The 23,799-nt window shown below is 37.0% G+C and overlaps 1 protein-coding gene and 1 pseudogene across 2 annotated transcripts in view; one reads left to right on the top strand and one right to left on the bottom strand.

Annotated features, from left to right (window-relative positions):
- Positions 1 to 4,428: 4,428 nt before the first annotated feature.
- On the bottom strand, positions 4,429 to 5,563 carry LOC148211327 (uncharacterized; annotated as a pseudogene).
- Positions 5,564 to 8,226: 2,663 nt separating this feature from the next.
- LOC111022602 (uncharacterized) overlaps positions 8,227 to 23,799 on the top strand; it is a 30,022-nt gene continuing 14,449 nt past the window's right edge. The window contains exons 1-7 of one of the 2 annotated variants that reach the window (XM_088123758.1): positions 8,227 to 8,542; positions 10,542 to 10,866; positions 16,064 to 16,135; positions 16,278 to 16,325; positions 21,876 to 21,917; positions 22,277 to 22,396; positions 22,585 to 22,730. In XM_088123758.1, coding sequence (XP_087979884.1) covers positions 16,096 to 16,135; positions 16,278 to 16,325; positions 21,876 to 21,917; positions 22,277 to 22,396; positions 22,585 to 22,730 — 396 coding nt within the window. In that variant the 5' untranslated portion in view covers positions 8,227 to 8,542; positions 10,542 to 10,866; positions 16,064 to 16,095. Of the gene's footprint in view, positions 8,543 to 10,541; positions 10,867 to 16,063; positions 16,193 to 16,277; positions 16,326 to 21,875; positions 21,918 to 22,276; positions 22,397 to 22,584; positions 22,731 to 23,799 lie in introns of both variants that reach the window. The other variant, XM_088123757.1, reaches the window with a different exon arrangement.

The following is a 23,799-nucleotide window of genomic DNA, read 5'->3' as shown; positions in this document are numbered from 1 at the left end:
ACTTACATCCTATACAGATAAACCATTAAATACCGACATCACATCAACCAAATCCTTCAAGGAAACCTCTACTAACTATATTCCATCTACTAAAAGAATATTAACATCTCGAATGACAATGAAGCAAAAACTAATTCAAGTACGATCAACTTAAACAAATGTATTCATAAATATCCTAAGTAGGTTACAATCCCGTAATTCGAGAAGCTAACAAAATTAATGCTCTAAAAGGAATAATGAATCGGCAACCTTACAACATCATTTAGACCATAAAACTAAACAAGACCAACCGCTAGCAACTCAACTACACGATTGAATAGCCACAACTATCCTAACTAAAAGAAATTAATTGCACGCAGCATAGCTGATGGTCTTTCCGATCAAGCCTCCTCCTCGCCATCACCATCCCAAGAGCTAGCTCAATACCTGCAAACTGGAGGGGAAAACGAGGGATGAGTACAACCACAGTACTCAGTAAGCAGCCCTTATCTGAAGGGTCACGCACAAACAGTATACTTATCAAGGAACAACGTGTCATGTTTATTAAAGAATCAACACACACACATCATGCTCAACCAAATCATGAAACATTCACAGTCATGCTTTTCATCACATTATGCATTCAAACATAGACACATTCTATAAAATTCGGTGACAACCACAACCAGGAACACATTAACTACCAACCTCTAGTCTCCCTAACATTTCAAGTACCTCTACGCTTATCTCAGCTATCCTAGCCTTCCACAATTAACTCCTTCGAGTAGAGTCGGCCCATGACCATTTTCACCCATAGCCCCGACACTGCTGCATCGGCCGTTGACCATTTATACCCGAGGCCCCGATGATTTCACCATCTATTGGCCCTTGACCATTTATACCCAAGGCCCCAATAGTGTTCCTTTCAAAAGACTCATCGCATCGACCCTCGACCATTTATACCCGAGGCCTCGACACTCATCCTTATCCAATATTGGTGTATCGACCCTCGACCGTTTTTACCCGAGGCCTCGATACCCAATTAGTGACGTATCAGCCCCCGACCATTTATACCCGAGGCCCTGACACTCACCCATTCACTTTCTCCAAGAATCCAACTCTCACCAGAGTCTTACTATATACTTTCTTAAGCCACTACCCTTGGATCTTCCAATTCACAAATACAATTCAGCATGCCTCTACAACATAGACAATCTTCTAATAATGAGATAACACTCAATCATGCTTAATATCCCACATCATTATTTAACAAGCATTACTAAGTATAATAACTCACAAAACCCGCCGAACAATTTATGTATATCCAGGCAACAAACATTACCACAGCAATACTCAACAGTTTAGCAAAGCAGAAATCTCACCATTTTCATCGACAAACATCCAACACTACTCCAAGTATGTCGACTAACACAACGAGAATTAATTAAAACAATGACGTAACAAAATCAGCATTAAACGCCACAAAATCAGCACATTAGAGACCATTTGGCATACATTAACACATGCACCCCCTTGTCTACTTACTTTGTTATGTCTCAGAACTCCCACAAAAGTCCTACTTGCTACTACGCCATGCCTCATGCATCAACAATCTCATAACAGTCCAACATGCGATACTCCAAAATGATCATATGTAAAAACCAATCAATTTAAAATAGTCCAGCATGATCCAACAACTCCAACAGGCATCGTTCACAGAAAAGGCACAACCAACAACTTAACCAAAATATAATTGATAGATACCCAGCATACATAAAACGCAACTGACTTCTCATAAATATTCAATATGCTTTCGAAACAACAGATTATAGTACCGATATACAAATTTCACCATGAAAACCAATTAGAACATAAGAACAATTCAACCATAGTCATCCAAGATTACTTGGCTACAATTTATTCACACAACCACATAATTTTCCCAAGATATATCAACAGTTTTATCAACAATGACGTTTACTAAATGATAACAACGATAAGCAATCATGCAAATATCACACATGGGCACACGAGCAAACAACCATATCATATCAGCACACAACAACCAATCTCTCCAGTAAGAAACTACTTACACAAGGTCTCAAACTGCTACTAAGCTCGTCGAAGGGTTCCTAAATCCACAAGCATCCAAACTTGATTAGAGTTCATACTAGAAACACTTAAGTTGGATCGAAACTAAGCTTAGGTGATTCGTTACCTAATAACTCACACTAAAACAACTTAGTTTAGGAGTGGGTAGACGCCGAGGAGGTTCATGCTCCCTAATCGAATGGCCTTAGGCTTGATGGTCTGATGTCGAAAAGCGATGGGTAACGCCGATTTGGGTCCAAATCAGAGTGCTTCAATGTCAAATCAATGCTGACAGGGGCGGGTAACTTCAATGAAGCTTTCTTTTGGTGTGGGTCAATGCCAAAACATGCTGGAACGAAGAAATCATTGCGAACTGCTGCTGCTCGAGTGCTGGCCGTAAGGTTCGAGGTCGCCGGAGGGGAAAACACGCTGCTGGTCGCTAAAAGACGTTGGGTACACTCGAGCTACTGCTACTTCGAGCGTCGCAGAGGAAAATAACGCAGATCTGGTAATGTGGGTGTTGTAGAACACGTCGGATCTGCTCGACTACGCCACTGCTACCATGACGTCCCTGGTCGCCGATGCTGGAACACCGTAAAATGCGAGTTAGTCGAACGGAATCAACCCCTGTGCGCTGCTGCAGAAGGACGTCGGCCGCTCGAGCTGTTTTGCTGCCGTCGTCGAAATGCGTCGAATGTGCTGCTGCTGTTGTGACGCCATGAGGCGCTGAGTTGTGAGGTTGCCGCCACCGTGGAGTCGCCGGAGAGGAAATCCCAAGGGGTTCGGCGGCTGGTTTTGGGGAAGAAGAGGAAGAAGAAATCGGGGGGGGGGGGAGGCGGCTACAAGGAGAAGGAAGGGGAAAGAGAAGCCAGTTAGGGTTTTCTTTGTTTTATGTTTATTTTATTTAATTTGCTTTTAAACCAAAAAGCCAACATTCCCAATTTTTAAAGAATCCTCTTGATTAGTTTTTTAAAAATGAAAAGCCCAACTCCCAACTGAAATGGAAAGCCCATGGGCTAGAGGGAACTAGAATTCTATTTTCAAATAGTTCTAACGGCCCAAAACAAGAAACTCGAAATTTCACGTTAGTAGTTAAAATAAAACTCACAATAATTCGAGATAAAATAATTAACTTCAACTCTAAGACCCAAGAATAATAATTCAAAGAAAAGAATTTATGAAGGAAAATCCTAAAACCCCTTAATTTAAGATTTAACTAAAAATCTCCTACCCAGGTCGAGAACTTAAATTATCTTAATCCAATGAAATTAAACTTAATTCTAATTTAGTCAAAAATTAGAATCTCAAAGTTAGAAGATCCAAGAATTAAAGTTATCAACTTAGGGAAAAATCCAAATACACTATTTATCTCTTAAAATAAATGAGTCAGAGAACGCGGGGTGTTACAGACTAGCATGTGACGCCCGAGAGGAGGGGTACATGAATGAACCGATACCACATCCGAATGAGAGGGATCCTGAGATTATTGAAGAAAGGTCAAAAAAGGGTTAAAAAGAATTGATAGTCACTACCTATACCAACAAAGTGCACCTTCCTTTTCGGTGGCTCAATCGTAAGAACTCCAAATGTTATAATAGTATGCATAAGATGTACATTAGAACTATAGGTTATACGAGAGAAATATTATAGAATATGATTCTATTTTTTGTGATGAATAATTAAGTGTTAATTATTTATTTGATTTATATATATATATATATATTAATTATTAATTGGATTAATAATTAATAATTATTTATTAATTAATATGATTAATTAATAAATTAATTTTATATTTTAATTATTATATATATATATTATATATATTAATTATTTATATATAAATATATATATATATTATTAATATTATTAATAATAATAATATTAAACTCCCCTGCAAAATAGCAGGGGAGTGGGAGGTTAGTGTGACGTGGGGAGTTACCCCACGTCACTGCTTTTGTTTTGTTTTTTGCAGTTCTGCAAAAAAAAAAAAAATACAGAGAACAGAAGAAGAACACCTAGGGTTGTTTTCTCTCAATCAAGCTTTTTCTCTCGATTTTTTCCCTCTCGTTTCAAAGGATTGCTCCACCAACACGATCCAGAGACCCAAGAGGATAGCGAGGAAGATATAGTGGTGGTGTTCGAGGGAAACTCGTTGAAGAAACGTTCTTCAAAGGTAAAGTTTTTCCCCTGTATTTCCTTCTTTCCATTTGGATTTTGTATCCCGAAAATCAGCAACGAAGATCCGCTTCCGCTCCGGGAATCACATCCCTTCACTAACATATCTGCAAGGTCAGAATCTAGACAAGGATAAAACTTTTCTTGTCTCTCTTCTAAAGATATACGACATCTCATGTTTCAATCTTGTCGTTTTTCTATCTTCTTTTCTTTTTCTTTTCCTTTCGAGGAAAATTTGAGAGGGGTTGTGTTAACGATCATAGATTCCTTTGTAGAACCCTTGGAGACCTTCTCTGCGGTCTTCACTTTCTTCTTCTCTTTCTTCACATATGAGACTAGAGGCTCTTTATTACCTCTACTAGCAATACTTATCTCCATGTCATGAGCCCAAGTTGCTAGCTCTTCAAATGTGCGAGGTTTTATCCCTTGAAGGATATAAAGAAGTCCCCAGTTCATGCCTTGAGTGCACATTTCCACAACAGATACTTCTGTGAGTTTGTCTTTACAGTCAAGACTTAGAGCTCTCCACCGATTGATATATTCGACAATCGGTTCACCTTTTCTTTGCTTGCAGCTGGTGAGATCCATCATACTAATGGTTTTCATCGTACTGTAGAAGCGATCAAGAATTCTCTTTCAAGTTGTTCCCAACTTTCAATCATTTCAGGCTCGAGATCAGTATACCAGTCAAAGGCGTTTCCCTTTAACGTTCGGACGAGCTGCTTGACCAGTTGATTGCCTTTTGTACCAACATTATCACAAGTTTCGACGAAGTGAGCAATATATTGCTTGAGGTTCCCCTTCCCATCGAAATGCTGGAATTTTGGAGGTTGGTATCCAGCAGGCATTCTCAGATCATTAATCTTCTTAGTATATAGTTTAGAATACAAGAGGGAGCTTTGAGAAGGTCTGCCGTATTGCGCTCTGATCGTGTTCGTGATCATTTTGGAGGTTGGTATCCAGCAGGCATTCTCAGATCATTAATCTTCTTTGTATATAGTTTAGAATACAAGAGGGAGCTTTGAGAAGGTCCGCCGTATTGCGCTCTGATCGTGTTCGTGATCATATCTTGGAGCTGCTAAACAGACAGTGAAGCGTTCGAAGTGAAATATTGCGATTGATTTTCTTGAGCGATAGTCTTTCCCTTATCATTTATCTTAAGAGTAGGGGTTTGACCCAACTCAGCAACATCTCTATTTTCAATCTGATTCATGGAAGCGATTTCATAGTCTCTTTCTTCCATTGTTTTCATCAGTGTAACGAGTTTCCTTTCCATTTCAGCCATCTTTTCTTCTGTGCTGCTTGCATCAGCCATCATAACAGACATCACATCAATTTTTGGGATTTTCTCCAACTAAACAGAGGAAGGAGCAGACTTGATGAACAAAGGGTTCTCCTTTATAACAACCCCAACTTGATCAGGCTTCTTCATCTGCTGAAGTATTTTTTTTGCAACAGCTGGAGGAGTTTGATCTTCTCCTAGCCGGATTTCTTTAGAATGGCTACGGGTGATTGGTCCTATATAGGTGTCGCCCAAAGCAAAAGTAATTTTTGCAGAGGTTTTATTGGGCGTCATTATATCTTTTCTCTTTTTTTCTTGAGAAAAACTTAGTCTAGAGAAAGATATGAGAGGTAGAGATTGCCCCACCGGGCGTGCCAATTTGTTCACACGAAATTTCCGAATAAATTATATTTCGTGGAGTTGAACTTTTATATTGTCTGTACGTATTGTATAGTGGATTCAATCTCTAATCTTTATCCTCTGATTCTTTCTCTCGAACTTGATGTGAAGATATATGTTCTTGAATTTGGATTTGGATCGAAGTTATATGTTCTTCGAAAGTCTTCAAGTCTTCAAGTCTTTAGAGAATCTTCAACTTCGTATAAATTCTCCCAATTCTCAAATTTTGAACCATGAAAATGAATGAGGTCCCCTCTATTTATAGAGGTTTCCTTAAACTTTGGTGGTACGAATAATTTTGGGCCAAGCCTAATTCTTTGAATAGATTTATTTAAATTTAAATATGGGATAAGTACATAGATAATTTATTTAGAAATCATAATTACGTAAAAAGATTGAAAAGTATAGAATTTACACTTTTGTCATGAAACAACACTAATTAGATGATACCCATCACACAAATTACTAGTATATCCTTTTAAGGATCCATCTCAATATTAAATAATTATTAAAATCTAGAATTGGTAAATTGGGAGGTCAAATCCCTTACAATGTGCTAATGATACTTTCCAAAATAAAAAAATCCCAAAACCCCGAAAAATCATCCATTTTCAAAACCCACCCCTTTCTTCTTCCTTCGACTGTCTGTTTTTCTTTTCTTCCTCCCACCGTTCGTTTTTCTTCTTTTGACTCTCCGTTATTCTTCTCCAACCTTCCGTCGCTGTCTGCCTTCCTCTCCGCCCGGCTTCGTTTTTCTCTATCCAAAGGGCATTTCGTCTGGTAGTTTCTGCCTGGCTTCATCTCTGGCCGACGTCTGCATGCCTTAATCTCCGGCCACCTCCATCGATTGAAAGGTTTGCATTCCAACGATTATTTTCAATTTTTGATTTCGTGTAAAATATTGTATATATGCGGATATATATTATAGTGATTTGATTAGGATATATCTTATAACTCAACTTGTATATATGCAGATATGCGGATATATACTATAGTGATTTTGAATGTATCTATGCGGATATATAAGTGGATATATCTTATAACTCAACTTGTATTATGCTGATATATACTATAGTGATTTTGAATGTGTATATGCAGATATATTAGTGGATATATACTGTGATTTTGAATATATTTTTTGAATATGCGGATATATGTTTATTGAGACTTCACAAGATGTTTCGGTGATTTTGAATTGTCTTTGAAGATTGAGCACCAATGTGGGAGTGAATTAAGGGAAAATCAATCTTAAATCCTGCATGCAGAAATCTAAAAGTGTAAACTTAGAAAAATTCAGACATTTGTGTAAATAAGTTTCTAAAACAGCCTCCGAAGACATTATCTCTTTAAATATTAATCCACTTGATTTCATGATAAATTGAGTTTTGGGCCAAGTTTGTGAACTAAATTGATTCCAAGTCTAATACTCATATAACCCAATTACATATTTTAATTGTCAATTTATCTTTAATTTTAGTTTAGGGTTAATATATAATTAATCTCTAAATAAAATAGATAATGACGTGGTCGTTTTGATTTAGTTGGCACAATAATTAAGATACATAATTATAAGAAAACCCTATATAAAGTACAATAATTTAAGGATGAAACACAAAATTATGATTACAAAAGGTTGTAGAAGGAGCAATCATTCGTTAATTTCGACTCCTTCGTCATTTTCAATGAGATACGTGTACTACATTTTGTTAAAGTTCATGTAGAAAAAGAGGAATCAAGAAGTTATTGGAGAGTGAACAACATATCCCCCAAGTTATTTTGTCTATATAAGATATAAATAAAATAAATAAAAATATTGAATTCAAATAAAACGAGGTTTAATAACCATAATTAAACCAAAGAGTTTGTTCAAATAAATAAAATTGGTAAGTAAAAATCAAAATTTTGTTTAATAAATTGTGAAAATAATAAAATATAGTAATTATAGTTGGAAAAAAATGTGCAAATAAATTGCAAATATAAATAAATTTGATAACCATAATAAAAAAAAGATTTTCGAAAATATGTATGTTTCATATATAACTTTTTAAAAAAGAAATATTGAAAATTATCAGAATAAAAAATTATTCTAGAACAGAGAAAATGGGAAGTAATCCGTGCAAGTAAACAATGGACAAAATCGTAAAAAAAAAAAAAAAAGAAAGAAAAAAGAAGAAGGGGTGGACTTCAAAAGTAATTACTGTTTTTTTTTTTTTGAATATTCAAAGTAATTACTGTTGAAGTGTGACGAGTGAGGTAATAGAAACCTAGTTTAATATATCTTGTGGAGTGGGCTTCTCTCAAACGCTACTCCTTAGCTTGAACAGGCCCCTAATCTTTGTTTTCTAATTGTGCGCCTCGACCCCTCATTCTTTTCTTCTTCCCTCTCTGTCGCAAAGCTGCTGATCGTTGCCCACTTGCCGTCGCCGTTCGTCGCCGATCTCTCGCCGTCGGACAATCATTACCGTCCATAGCTGCCACTCGCCGTCCCATCACCCGTCGCCGCTTCCGCTACCCCTCCCCTTCCATTTCACGATTTCCTCTCATTCTGTCGTCCAACACCGCCGCCCGTGAGTTGCTCGCCGTCGGTCCGCCTCCTCACTCCTCTTGCTTGAGGTAGTTTTATTTTGATGTTGAACATAGATTTTGTGACATCTATTTGAAGAATTTGATAGATATTAGTTTATTTTTACTTCTCGAAATCTCAGAATATTTTACTGTTAGAATTTAGAATTTTTTCACTTTGCAACTTACAAAAATTCACCTCAATTGGTCATAACCGAAGGACAATAGTTACAAAATTCTATGACATGTTACTGAGATGTTTTTTTTTCCTATGAATGGACGAGTCTTTTTTTTTTTTTGCACCTCCCAAGTCCTAAACGACTGTAATTCTTTTGCCTGTCTGATAGCTCATTTTCTGGGCTGATATGCGCTTTAGCTAGGACTTGTGGAGTTTTGGTTGTTCTCTTATAAATGTTTTTGCCTCCGTACACTACTAGAATTAGAACTGTTATGGACATGATGCATGAGATATGTGAAAGAAAGTTGGGATTTGCAGAACTCGAGGGGACAAAATCTGCATTCATAAATCATACAAAAAGAGGAAGAATTAAAGAGACCCAAAAAAGTGAGTTAAAAAAAAAGAAGGGCTTCAAAACAAAAAAAATTAAAGAGAAAAAATGAAGCTGGTGGGGACGACAGCCAAAGAAAGGCATTAATTAGCCCTATAAAAATAACATAAACATCTGTTTTCACATATGAGACATGAAAATGTAAGATTAAATTCAAATCCTAAAGTTCATAGAGCTCTCTTTTTTGTTTGATTTCTTCCTCCCTTTTGAGAATGGTCCACTAAATTCTCAAAGCAGATTTTCTCTGTTTCCTCTCTCTCTCTTTTAGCTTCCAAAATATTTCACTTTTGGCAGAAAATTCTTCTTGAAACATGCATATAGTTTTTATGCTAATTGTATAGTTTTTCAAGAGCTCTATTTCTCATCTTCAATTATTCTACTCTTAAACTTTTCATTCTCTCCGCACAAAGAGTTGTCCATATTTTTTTGTGAGAGATACATTAGAGTGTAGCTTTTTAGCTATTGCTTTAGTGCGAAATTTGTAAATCCACCTTAATGAGGTATTTCTTTGTATTGCTTATTTTTACATACAATTTGGATTTTTGTATTAAGGTGTGGGTACACCTTGGGTTGTAAGAAAACACAATTGGTTGAATTCTGAACTAGTAAAAAGGATCGTGGGTTTCTCGTTAGCCTAGGACAACAAAAGTGTAGATTGATTTGGTTCTCACCAGTAAGAGAGCCAGTACAATAAAATACCCAAGAAGGAGTCTTGAGGAGTGGAGTAGAGATTTCCAACTACTATTAAAATTCCTAGTTCATCTTTCACTCTACCCTTTAATTTGTGCATTTAAATTTCGTTTGATTTTTTGTTATTCTTAATTTTATTTTTAAAATATACAAGTTCGTAAGCAACCCTATTCACCCCCTCTAGTGTTTGCCATATCGATCCTACATTTGATTGTTAACTCATAAGGTGATTTACTATACCTTTAACGAGATGAAATTAAAATTACCAGCATCAAAACTATTTACCAGTAGGTTTCCATGCACTACAATTTTGTGGAACTTATTTTGGATGCTCATGAGTATCATTATAATGTTAAGAATAAATACGTTGTTAAGCAGTCGTAAGGCAAATTCTTCCATATCCACCTTGTAATGAAACCTAATTTTATAGGTTTGATAAAAAGAAATTAGATTCCTGAACTCTAAGCACTGTAATTTTAAAATTTCGCATCATGCTTAAAATTTTGAATTATGTTTTATTTAACTTGCTGTTAATTCCATTTACTTATTCATTTTATTAGATTGGGCATGCATATGTTAATATTTTCCAGTAATAGTGAAAGTGCTCATTTAAATAAAGGGATTTTTACTATTGATAAATTTAGTTATCAAAATGTGCGAAAAACATATACGTTTCTTTGATAGGGCGTAAAACTTACATTAATTTTTTTTTATTTTGTATTATAAACATTTTAGGGAGGAAATTCAATTTCCTTTGAACATATATGCTTGACCCTTTAATACCTTTGCAGGATGGTCTGGAACACCCACACGATTAAATTGGTGAAGAATCTAACGACACTTTGCTTCAGCACGTTTTAAACTATGACGGTGCAAGCTTTGAAGAACCCACTAGTGTAGTTTGGCAACTAGCAAAAACTCGAACACCCACTTTGAGCATTAAATCTGCAAGCCTAACCTTTATTGACTTCATATTTGTGGTGTCAAACTTGTTCGAGATCAACCCACAAGAATCCACGTGTTGGTGAGCCTAGCTTTGTGGCTTCGACGACGCTCGGTATCGGTTGAATAGAACTTAGGAGCGGATTAGGACCTTTTGTAACTAGTTCTTACTTGGTGAGATTGCTTGCTTTGTGAATTATTTGTTTGGTTGCTCGTATGCCTTGCTTGTTTACCATGGTGTGATTGTTTTCATTTTACAATCGTTGTTCATATTATTGATAAATTATTGGAAAATAGCATGCGGGTAGTATGAACAATTGTGTTATAATGTGATGAAGAAGCATGTTGGAAATGTAAATTGTTTATGCGTTGGTTTGACTGTGATTATGGAAGCTGTTGTTGTGATGGGATTATTGTATATGAAAGCATATATTAGCATCCATGTGTGTGAGATTTGGGAAAGTGGTGAGTTTTGGAAACATTATGAAGAAGGAATTGAGTGAGTGGGTGAATATCGCCCCAAGTAAAAATGGTCGGGGCTGATATGTCACTATTGGGTGTTGATACCTCGGGTAAAAATAGTCAAGGGTCAACGTGATGAGTCTAATTGGAAGGTAAATATTGGGGCCTTAAGTAGAAATGGTCAAGGGCCAATATCTTGCAAAGTCATCTAGGCCATGGGTAAGAATGGTATATGATTAACGAGCCAGTTGAGGCATTGGGTAAGAATGGTCTATTTGTATATGAAAGCATATATTAGCATCCATGTGTGTGAGATTTGGGAAAGTGGTGAGTTTTGGAAACATTAGGAAGATGGAATTGAGTGGGTGAATATCAAGGCCCCGAGTAAAAATGGTCGGGGGCTGATATGTCACTGTTGGGTGTTGAGACCTCGGGTAAAAATAGTCGAGGGTCAACGCGATGAGTCTAATTGGAAGGAAAATATTGGGGCCTTAAGTAGAAATGGTCAAGGGTCAATACCTTGCAAAGTCATCTAGGCCATAGGTACGAATGGTCTATAATTGACTAGCCAGTTGAGGCATTGGGTAAAAATGGTTAAGAGTTGAATGACAAGTTCTTTAGAGAGGTGTTGAGGCCATAGGTAAAAATAGTTAGAGGTCGATACGACTTGAAAGATTAAGTTTAAAAGGGATTGGATATGTAACACCTCACGTCATCAAGTTAAATTACTTTGAGTCAAGCATTCAAAGTTGTGCGACCAGCCAACTTTTGAGGACGAAAGCTTTTAAAGGTGGATAGATTGTACCGTCCTGCATTTCACATGTTAGTTTAACTTTAGAATGTGGTTGGTTTTTTATTTATTTCGTTGTGGTGAGTATAATTTGAAATCAATGCAACTTTGTTTGACCGAGAAGGAATATTCTGAGGCGGGCAAGGAAGGAAGAGGCGGGATATGTCTAGAGTGTAGAAAGCGAATCTTCTCATCTTTAAATGCCCTCTTATGCGTGAGACGATCTCGATTAAGCCAATGGGTTAGTAATGTTCTTCTCAATTGACTAGTTCAGTTTCAGGACTTCTCCTGAAGAATGACCAATGGAACCGACCGTATCAAAGTAGTGATCTCTTGGCATAGTTGAAACTTGATGTTGAAAGCATGTTATTCGTGTAGAAGCCCAAACTCTTAGACGAAGGTCAGATTCAGCAAACAAAAGGGTGGGTTAGCTTTCCCACCCTCCTTGCTTTCCTTAAAAAATGGAATCCTCTAATGAACCACCGATTGCTTGGTAGAGTTCTCCCACATAGCGTCAAGGAATCAAAGCAATCCTGAGATCGTATGGCATAATGCAAAGTCGACATCTTTGTGATTCTCAATATGAAAATGCCCCTCTAGTCCACTCTCTTTTTACATCGCCAACTAGTTGGTTTACTCTTCCTTGACACTGACTTGATAGAAGTCAAGTCCTTTGTCTAAAAAAGAATGGTCTCAATCTTCTTCTTTCTTAGCATTATTGTAAACCATTTGTTCCTAGTCATCTTTCGTGGAAGGAGCTAGATGAGAGAGATTTCGCTTTTCTTACCTTTAAATATATACTACTATTAGATTGCGTCCAACCACCTGATCGATGAAGACTCGAACCTAATCACCCTAATTTTGGAGATGACAAAGACTTTACTCGACGTCTTGACCTATCCATAGTCTGCCAATCTAATTCCAACGTCTTTAATCCTGACAAGCTCGTCTCATACGAGATCTCTGTCTTTTGTTTGTTGCACAACACTGAATGTATAGTTCTTTTGTTCTTTTGGCTATGGTTCTTTCAATTCTTCTTGCTAACTTTTTGATTTATGGTCTGGCCTTTTTCAACCATGATACTCTACCTGTATCTAAATACAAGCCTTGTTCAACTGTGCCCACGGACCAGTAAGCCCTCGAGGCAAGGCAAAATGGGAAAGATGCTTTGCTTTTCTTTGGTCTTGAACTCGCTCCCCACTCGAGAATGAATGTTGGAAACTCTTCGATGACATGTTCCCTTGAGTGCACAATTTTTTCTTAACAGCGCCTGTTTGGTACCAAGCTCTCTGAGGGCATTTCTTTATCCATTAATGCTAAATGGTAGTGAGTGTAGTCAGGAACGAAACGATCCTCAGTTGCTGAAAGAAGCCTTGTTCGATTTCCTGTTGAAGTGGGGATGGCTCACGTGCAACATAAGTTTTTCAAACCTAGGTTCATTCCACTTTCCATTGGACGAAGACAAAAAGAAAGATCTCTAATATGATGGTTTTTCAGGCATATAGAGAATGACATGATCATATAGCCTTCGTCCTCTCATCATCTGATTCTTGAAATGGAGAACAGAAGAATTGTTTGGGACTTACCCTTCTTTTTGACCGGACAACAGGATGCATGAATCTTGCTCCACCACCCTTCCCTTTCTTAAAAAAAAAAAAAAAGAACTCTAGTGAATGGCTAAGAGGAAGTGCCTTTGGAATTTTAGTTTTGACATGACCTTGATCTTCTAGTGAAGTGGTAGGAATCTGAGTCTTATCCAATCCTTTTTCAACCAAGGATACTGAGTTTGACCAGGGAGAAGGACATCGGGATTGGTTGTCTAGCTATGACTAAAAAATCTACTCGTGACAACTCGACACTGGACGGTTTGATAAGACTCTTTTTGCCAGCACACGACCATAAGCTGTCTTTGCTTGGCTACCCTCGAATGGCTTGGTACGCGTCTATCGGACCCTCACCCTATCAGTTAGTAAAGATTAGATGTTGATTAGTGGCCTATTTACCGTATCATGATTCTTTTGAGTCTTATTTTTGCAAACGAATAAGACGTCGATTCCGATGTATTAAATTTCTATGATATTGAGTCTACCTTTTATTTTTTTCCCTGTGTATGACCTCTTGTATGGTCTTTTATCACGCATTCAAACTAATCGATTGAATCTTTATTGAAATCTTGGTGATTATACCAAACCGTTATTCCAATGAAGTGGTGTAATTAGAGCCTTCCTTGATACCTAGACCTTTTAGAGATAGGGGCAAGGCACAAGAGGATGAACTGGCCAACCATGACCCTTTTCGAGCAACTATTTCAACTGCTGCCTAATCTCCTCATTAACCAATGTCGACGTCTTGTAACGCTGTTGGGCAAGATGGCTCCCTGTGTGAGTTCAATTGAGTGTGCTCCAAGCTACTACAGGCTTTCTATCTAAGTCAGCTACAGCTAAATGAAACCAAAAGCAAAGCTTTCAAGCTCAATTCCTAGCTGCCATAGCCAAATCTAAGGCTACTACCTTAGCTGTTCTAGTAGCTCCTTTATTTGATTTAGCGTAGGAAAGGTGGAAGCTCTTGAGGACAATAGCTTTGGCCAATTTGGAAGCTATGTTGCTTTTACTATTAGCTCTTGCTATTACTTTAGGAGCCTTCAAAGAAAATTGAATAGCTTTCTTAGCAGCTACTACTTTATTTCTAGTAGCTGCTAAGTTTCCGGAGTTTTTTTTTTTTTTTTTTTTTTTTTTTTTTTTTTTTGTAGAACCATATAGGTAACTCTGAAGTTATTGCATTGATAGGTGGAGCTTACCGGTACCATAAAGCAGGCAATTCCACCCATCGAAGATATTGCTCTAGAACTCTATTAGCTTGAGCTAGTGCAATTTATATCATACTTGCTCGCGAAAGAATGATATATTTCGTTAAGGACAGCCCCTCACATAAATTGCTTTGAATGGGAAAATAAATCATTTGTCTTTGTGGATCTGACATTAATCCTCTCCTACCTACAAATTGGTGTACTTGAGATATTTCCTCGAGCTCTTGAAAAAGACATTATATGAATAAGATTAAAAGGGTCAGTCATCCTATAATTAGGATTCATTTCTTGTTGCAAGTATTCACTTGTAGCATATTGTATCTCAATGGACTGGAGTAATTTTTGTACTGCATGTATGTTTCCATAATGGTGTTTTTCTAAAATCAAACTTTGTTGTTTAGCATCTTGGACTAGTCATCCCTTAGAAGGTATTGTTAAAAGATCATCAATTCCTAATGATATGGATGTAGCAGCGGCCTGTTGGAATCCCAAAGTCTTTATTTGATTCAGGATATGTGATGTATATACCATTTTGAAGTGATCGAGTAACCTACTAATAAGTCGTTTAATGGCAATTTCATCTATCACTTTATTGTGAAAGATCAGATCAGCCCGTTCTGCCATAAGTACCTCCATATTACGGTGGGTGTGGTTGTGTAACAGGTCGTTTCTCACTCGGTTATCAGGTTTTGCAATCTTAGATAGTTGCATAGGAGAGAATTGAAAGGTCCCATCTACTAAAAGGGGAATTCTCTCCTCCTATTCCTTTCCTGAGATTCAGGTTTGATAATTAGGTTTCTCTTCGGAAAGGGAGATGTTACTAAGCTTTTGGGTAAGTTCGTTTCTTTTAGCAAGAGGAGATTCCTCACGTAACAAGATAATAACCAATTTGTTGTTAGATTGGATCATTGTTCCTCATTTACTATATGTCCTATATGTAGGTGGGAAGTACACATCGAATTTTGCATTAAACCAATGTTTATCGAAGTTAAAGTGTACGCGAATGCTTGCTTCCTTACTTCAGTCTGATGATCCTTGATATGTTGCAGTAAATATTGTGTTTTGACGTATTGCTTTTCGTGCCTACTTTTGAATATATCTCTCTTGGTTTCTGGAAAAAAAAAAGAAGTCTTAAGAGGAGAATTGCCAACCTTATGGTATAAATGTTTTTATTTCTTTTAAACAATATTTTTAAAGAGACCATTGAGGGTTGGGCTAGAATTCATTATGTAATGATTTTCTTCAAAAAGTTAAACAGAACCAAAGAAAAAAATATCATTGAAAATAAATGGTTGTTTTCTTGTCTTTCACAGCAATTCCAACTGCTCAACCACGTGATAGAGCGATGCACATTCCAGCTTCACATGAGGAGGAAGATGATCACGGTGAGGTCTTTCTTGATGAATCTGACATAATCGAGGAAGTTGTGGTTGATGAGGAAGGTCTCTCTTTCCTCCTGTTGGTTTTGTGCGTGTATTTATGTGAAGTTTGCTTTACTAATTATTAGGTTTATTCTGTCAATTTAAGATCTTCCTGATGCTGCTGATGAAGAAGGCTCTGATGATGAATTTGTCGGTATGAGATGCTATTTTCAGTAATCTTGCTTGCTTAATGCTTGATGTTCGTGAAGAATATTTCTATTATATAGGACTTAGTTTTGATGGAATAAAAGTAATTATATTCCAATATATTCAAGTAAGAAATATATAGCCTTCAAGAAGAGAGGCTTAAAACATAAAAGGAAATAATGATAAATAACAATTAACATCTACTACTCATTTACAGCAAATATTCACAAATAGTAAACCAACACTCCCCCTCAAGCTGGTTTAAAGATATCTTCCATTGCCAGCTTGTCAATCATCCTGTCAAATTGCACTTTTGGTAGTCCCTTTGTTAACACATCAACAGTCTGCTCTATCGTTGGGAGATAAGGGATACATATCACACCGGTGTCAATTTTTCCTTTAGAAATGTTTGTCAATTTCAATATGCTTAGTTCTATCCTGGTGAACTAGATTGTGGTATAGAGATGGCAGCCTTGTTATCGCAATAAACTCGTATTGGTTTCACTTGTTATCGCAATAAACTCGTATTGGTGCCTTGTGAAAGACTTTCAATTCTTCAAGTAACCTTTTTATCCATATCCCTTCACAAATACCATAGGCTAAAGCTCTAAATTCTGCTTCAGCGCTGCTTCTGGCTACTATATTTTGTTTTTTACTTCGCCAAGTAACTAAGTTACCTCCAACAAATGAACAATAACCAGAAGTAGATCTTCTATCTATTGTACTTCCTGCCCAATCAACATCGGTATAAACTTCAACCTGCAAATGGTTGTGTTTTTTTGAACAATATACTTTTTCCTGGAGTTCCTTTCAGATAACTTAAAATTCTATAGGCAGCTTCAAAGTGAACTGTTCCTGGTGAGTGCATAAATTAGCTTACCATGCCCACACCAAAAGTAATATCTGGACGTGTGTGAGACAAGTAGATGAGTCTTCCCACAAGGCTTTGATATCGTTATTTATCCTTTACTTCTCTTCTTTTGCAGCTTCCAATTTCAGATTAGGTTCAATAGGAGTTTCAGCTACCTTGCATCCAAGCAAACCTGTTTCTCCAAGTAAATCAAAAATATTTTCTTTTATTAACAAAGATACCTTTCTTAGATCTCGCAAACTCCATTCCTAGGAAGTACTTTTACATTCCTAGGTCCTTAATTTGAAATTCACTTGCGAGTCTTTTCTTTAAAGTTGCCAGTTCTACTTCATCATCACTTGTAAGCACAATGTCATCTACATAGACAATCAAAATTGCAGCTTTATTGTTTTCAGAACGTTTATAAAAAATAGTATGATCAGCTTGACTCTGAAGAAACCCATAGCTCATGACTACTTTACCAAATCGTTCAAACCATGCCCTTGGAGATTGTTTGAGTCCATATAGAGATTTCTTTAACTGACATACTTTGTCATTTCCAAGACTAGCTTCAAAACCTGGCGGTAAACTCATAAATACTTCTTCTTTGAGATCTCCATTCAAAAAGCTATTTTTTACAGTTGGTGAAGGGGCCAATCTAAATTTGTAGCTAGGGATAAAAGTATTCTAATGGAGTTTATTTTAGGAACAAGAGCAAAAGTTTCTTGATAATCAATCCCATAGGTCTGAGTAAATCCCTTTGCAACTAGCCTAGCTTTGTATCTTTCAACACTACCATCAGCATTACACTTAATTGTAAAAACCCATTTGCACCCCACAGTTTTCTTATCTCTTGGCAAATCTACTATCTCCCATGTATAATTCTGTTTTAGAGGATTCATCTCCCCATGAGAGTTAGTTTCCAATTCAGATCATTGAAGGCTTCTTGTATGTTCCTTGGAATAAACAAGTTGGTTATCCTAGACGTAAAGGCTTTATGACTACTTGAAAGTTTTTCATAAGAGATATAGTTTGCAAGAGGATATTTGGTGCAAGTTCGAGTTCCTTTTCTTAAGGCTATAGGAACATCAAGATCAGAAACAACAGATGAGACATTTTCAATATTTGGAGTTATAAGGATGAAAGATTGATTACTTGGAGTTTTAGAATTATCCCTCGGAGTTTCGGATTGGGTTTGTGATGAGTCAGCTATCAGGTCCTCATTCGTTTGATTGAGTCTTCTTCTAGTATAAAACTTAAATTCAGGATTTGGACCAATGTGATCATTTCGTAGTAATTCTCCCTCTAAATGAGAATTTTCTACACTTGACATTGAAGGACTAGTAAAATCAGGACTAAGACTAGTAAAGTTGGGACTTATAAATTTAGGCAGAGGGACAGGTATATCCCAAAAATTATCATCCTCTAAATTTTGTTTTTCCCCTTGAAGATAATTTTGGGTAAACAAAGGTTGATTTTTTCCGAAAAGGACACATCTATACTCACATGAAGCTTTTTTGTTTGAGGATCAAAATATTTATACCCAGTTTTCTTAAAATCATAACCCAAGAAAATGCATTTAATAGCCCTATGATTTAATTTTGACCGAAAAGGACTACGAATATGCACATAAGTGGTACAACGAAAAACTTTGAGAGGTAAATCAGAGTTTAAACGAGTTGTTGGAAAATTTTCTTTCAAAACATCAAGAGGAGTTTTAAACTTCAAAACTTTAGTAAGCATCCGATTTATTAGGTAAGCAGCCATAAGGACTGCTTCCCCCTATAAGTACTTTCATGGAAAACATTATGGCCCGAGCAACCTCCAATAAATGCCTATTTTTCATTCAGCAATACCATTTTGTTGAGGAGTATCTCTACAAGTGGAGTGATGAACAATGCCTTTTTTTTTCAAAAACTCACCCAAATGTTCATTAAAATATTCAGTTCCATTGTCAGAATGCAAAATACTAATTTTAGTTTGAAATTGAGTTTCAATCATGTTGTAAAAACATTTGAAAATATCCTTCACATCAGATTTGTTTGTCAATAAATAAACCCAAGACAAGCGAGTATGAATATCAATAAAAGTTACAAACCAACGTCTACCACTATGAGTTAAAACTTTAAAAGGATCACAAACATCACTATGAATTAAATAGAATGGTTTGGAGGACTTGTAAGTTTTTGGCAAATATGTGGGTCGCCGATGCTTTGCAAAGATGCAATTTTCACAATGAAATTGAGAACAATCAACTCCTTTAAACAAATTTGGGAATATGTATTTGAGATAGAAGAAACTAGGATGTCCTAGCCTAAAATGCCAAAACATAATTTGTTCTTTAACAGAGAGAGAACTGTTATTAGTAAAGCACTGAGTTATTTTATTACTACCAGAAGCCTCATCAAAGTAGTAGAGGCCATCCAGCATCCTAGCACATCCAAATGTCTTCCTCGAAGATTGGTCTTGAAAAACACAGTGAGATGCATAAAAAGTAACGTCTTCCTCGAGGATTGGTCCTGAAAAACACAGCGAGATGCATAAAAAGTAACGTCTTCCTCGAGGATTGGTCCTGAAAAACACAGCGAGATGCATAAAAAGTAACGTCTTTCTCTAGGATTGGTCCTGAAAAACACAGTGAGATGCATAAAAAGTAACAAGACAGTTAGAATCTTTAGAGAGTTTACTCACTGATAGAAGATTGCATGCTAATTTAGGAACCTGAAGAACCGATTGAAGAGTGATATTTTCGGTTAATTTAATGGTTCCTTTTCCTGCAATAGAAGAGAAACTACCCTCGGCAATCCTAATTTTCTCATTGCAATATGTAGGAGAGTATGATTCAAATATTTTAGAGGAACTAGTCATATGGTCAGAAGCTCCGGAATCAATGATCTACAGAGACGAGCCAAAACAAGAAAGTGCTCTAGGGTAATTACCTGTTTGCGCCAAGGAAATACAAAGATTACCAAATGATGAATTGGTGTCTAGCCATTGTGATAGATGCTCTCTACTAAATTTTCTTGAGTCAACAATATCAATGCGAACTTGCTCCCGGTCACTCAGTTTCTTCAACCATGATGGAAAAAAAACGAAGTTAACTAAACAGATCAGACCACAAATTGAGATATTAGGATGAAAATAATCAGATAACCAAGATTTGAACCGAACCAAACCAAACGAGCCGAACCAAGCTGAACTGAATGGACTGAACCAACTGGGGGAACCAGTCCGAACCAACCCGATGAACCAGACCAAACCAGGTGTACCAACCCGAACCAAACCAAGTGCAAACCAATCGGACTGTACCAAGTGTGAACAGAACCAACTAGGGTTTTTAGAGTAGGCCCACGAAACGACCAACAGAACAGTGTTGATTTGTTCCTCGCGAGCTCTGGCGTGGTGCAAACCACAGTGGCACCAGCTGATTTCCGACGGCCGAATAGCGTTCGACTCTAAGACCTTCCTCCTCACGAACGCTGTTGACCTGCAGCAGTGGGTCTGATGTTCTATTTCGATGGCATGACTACCTACGAACAGCAGCGAACGACGGTGGAACGAAGAAGCAATGCTCGAACGATGTCAAACGGCGGCGGAATAGGTACGGACGGCGACGAGCAGAGGCGCGACAAAATAAACCCAGCAAGCAAACAACTTGAACCTGAAGGGATCGTCCAGAAGTAAGGTGCGCCGTTTGACGACAGCGGCTAGGGTTCCGACGATGAAGGGGGCGGCGGCAGCTGCTTAGAGGCTAGGGTTTCTAAATATCTTTAGAATATTAGGGTTTATTTTTGGCTCTGATACCAACTTAGTTTCGATGGAATAAAAATAATTGTATTCCAATATATTCAAGTAAGAAATACATAGCCTTCTTGTATAGAAGAGATGCTTAAAACATAAAAGAAAATAATGATAAATAACAATTAACATTTACAACTAATTTACAGCAAATATTCACACATAGTAAACCAACAATAGGTTTATAACTTTCTATGTTATGTTTGAAGATAATTTAGAAATTTATCGGAGTATTATGCTTTGAACTCCAAAGCTGAAAGCTCCCTTTATAACTAAGATTTGGAAGTTTAACTGTCCAAAAAAGGTGAAAATCTTCCTATGGACTGTGGCATATAGGAGTATCAACACTCAAGATAAGCTTCAGAAAAAATTACAGAATTGGATGATTTCTCCTTCAGGGTGCTCTCTCTGTCTTAGGGATGGGGAGAATCAATTGACCATCTTTTTCTTCATTGCTCCTCTGTAGCCACAGGTCGTTTTTATGATGAAATGTGGCTTGGTTGGTTGTTTGCCTCGTTTAATAGATGATTGGCTGTCAGAAATTATCCAAGGTGGTTCTTTGAAAGGACGAGCAAAATTTCTGTGGAGTTGTGCTAGTCGAGTGCTAATATGGAGTATTTGGAAGAAAAGGAATCAAAGAGTTTTCAACAACAAGTCCATCCCTTTTGATAATTTTTGTGAAACTGTACAAATTACAACGGCCTCTTGGTGCCTTACTAATAGGAGATTCTTTTGTAATTACAATATAGCCTTACTCTCTCGTGATTGGAAAGCTGTAATGTATTAACTTGTTGGGGGGGGGGGGGGGGGCTTCTCCGCCCCCGCCCTTAGGTTGTTGCTCCTTTGTTACCTCTTTTGAGTGAAGCTTTGTTGTTTCTTATCCAATTGCATTTATTTGATTGTTTTCAGATGAGGCCGATGATTCAGTTCATACTTTTACTGGCCATACTGGTAAGAGTCTATTCTAATTGTTTTTCAGTTTATGTGTGCAATATATACAAACACACATACATAACATACATACATATATATAACATATATTGCTTGCTTTTTCTTCTTATGCTCTCTCCATAAGGTTCATATATTTATTTGATGAATCAATTGATGACAATAATAACTCATGTTTTCAATCTTTGAATCAAAGTGGAGTAGTATTAGATGTAAGAAATTTTCCTAATCTAACTTTGTGAAGCTTATTTTTCATTCATCTTATAATTGGAGGTGTATTTTTTCATGAATATGTCAAAGAAAATATTGAACCTTTCCCTCATATTAACGGAAGTTCATATTGGTGTACCCCTTTCCCTTAGGCGAGGTTTACACGGTGGCTTGTAGTCCAGTAGATGCTGCTTTAGTTGCAACAGGTGGTGGAGATGACAAAGGATTCATGTGGAAGATTGGCCGAGGAGATTTTGCACAGGAGCTTAGTGGTGTGTCCATGATACTGTAAATGGTTGTAAACATATATTTTTGTTTTGCTTTTCATTTCCAAACGTATTATATTATGCTTCCTAAGTACCAATTCCCCTTCCTTTCCCTTAGCTAATTCTGTGAATTAGCATATTAGATCTTATATCTGTTAATTTTTTCTAACTGGTTTAAGGGCAACTATATGCAGGTCACAAGGATTCTGTGTCTAGCTTAGCATTTAGTACAGATGGACAATTACTTGCATCAGGGAGTTTTGATGGACTTATCCAAATTTGGGACATTTCCTCGGGGAATCTTAAATGCACACTTGAAGGTCCAGGAGGGGGAATTGAGGTGAAGCTCTATTTATTTATGATAAAATTGATTATTTAACCAAGCCATCCATTTTTTAGGATGATCGAGGTTTAGGTTCATTAATAAGAACCATTTATATCTACCAGTCATCATTCTTTAGGATAATCCCCCTTTTTCTTTCTGTTTGTTTCTTGCTCCATTGGGGATGGTACAACAACCTATTTTTGGAGGACTGTTGGTTGGATGATCAAACCGAAACACATTTCATCGTCTTTACTGTCTTTCTGATAAGTGGTTGCATTAAGTGGCCTCTGTGTTGGTCTTCGGGAAATTCCTCTTTTATTTCTCTGGTCTCTGCTTTTTTTTTTGGAGATAATTCTCTAGCCTCTGTCGCGGACAGGGAATTGTTGAAGGTTGTTGATTTGCTTGTACCTAGGGGAGGTACGTGTGATTCAGGCAAGGAAGAACTTTCGTATTTTATCCCGTAACCCATCGTTGGGTTTTACTTGTAGTTCTTTCTTTAATATTTTGATCGATTTTACTTGTAGCTCTTTCTTTAATATTTTGAGTGTTTCTTTGCCTCCCCCTAATGCCTCGCTTTCGCCTTGCTCTAGAAGGTAAAAATTCTGAAAAGTTAAGTCACAGGTTTTACATGGAAAAATTAATACCATAGACAATATTTAGTAGGGTTCTTTTTGATTGGGTCCTCAGTGGTGTGTCCTTTGCAAAAATGCTTATGAGGACCTTGACCGTATCCTGTGGAGCTACCAGTTTATTTGGGTTAGTTCCTAGAGGTTTTTGGTGTTTCTTTGGCTTGTAATAGGATGGAGTTTTGGACAATGGTGGAGGAAGTTTTGCTTTGCCCCTTTGGGATAGAGGGACCCTATTGTTGCAGCTAGCATACTTGTTTCTTCTTTTTGCTATTTGTGGGGTATTCGGATTGAGAGGAAAATTATAATTTTCATGGGTGGAAAGGTCATGGGAAAATTTGGGATCTAGTTAGATTTAATACTTCTTTGTGGTTGTCGGTTTTAGGCTTGTTATAATTACCAGGTGCCATTCGTTTTAGTCGGGGTCCCTTGTTGTAGATGAATTCTTCTTTGGTGCT

This window comes from Momordica charantia (assembly GCF_013281855.1).
Source record: "Momordica charantia cultivar OHB3-1 chromosome 5 unlocalized genomic scaffold, Mcharantia_2.0 BLBB01000005.1, whole genome shotgun sequence".
NCBI classification, from domain to species: domain Eukaryota; kingdom Viridiplantae; phylum Streptophyta; class Magnoliopsida; order Cucurbitales; family Cucurbitaceae; genus Momordica; species Momordica charantia.
Note: the sequence above shows the minus strand (reverse complement) of the source record. Positions and strands in the feature narration are given on the sequence as shown.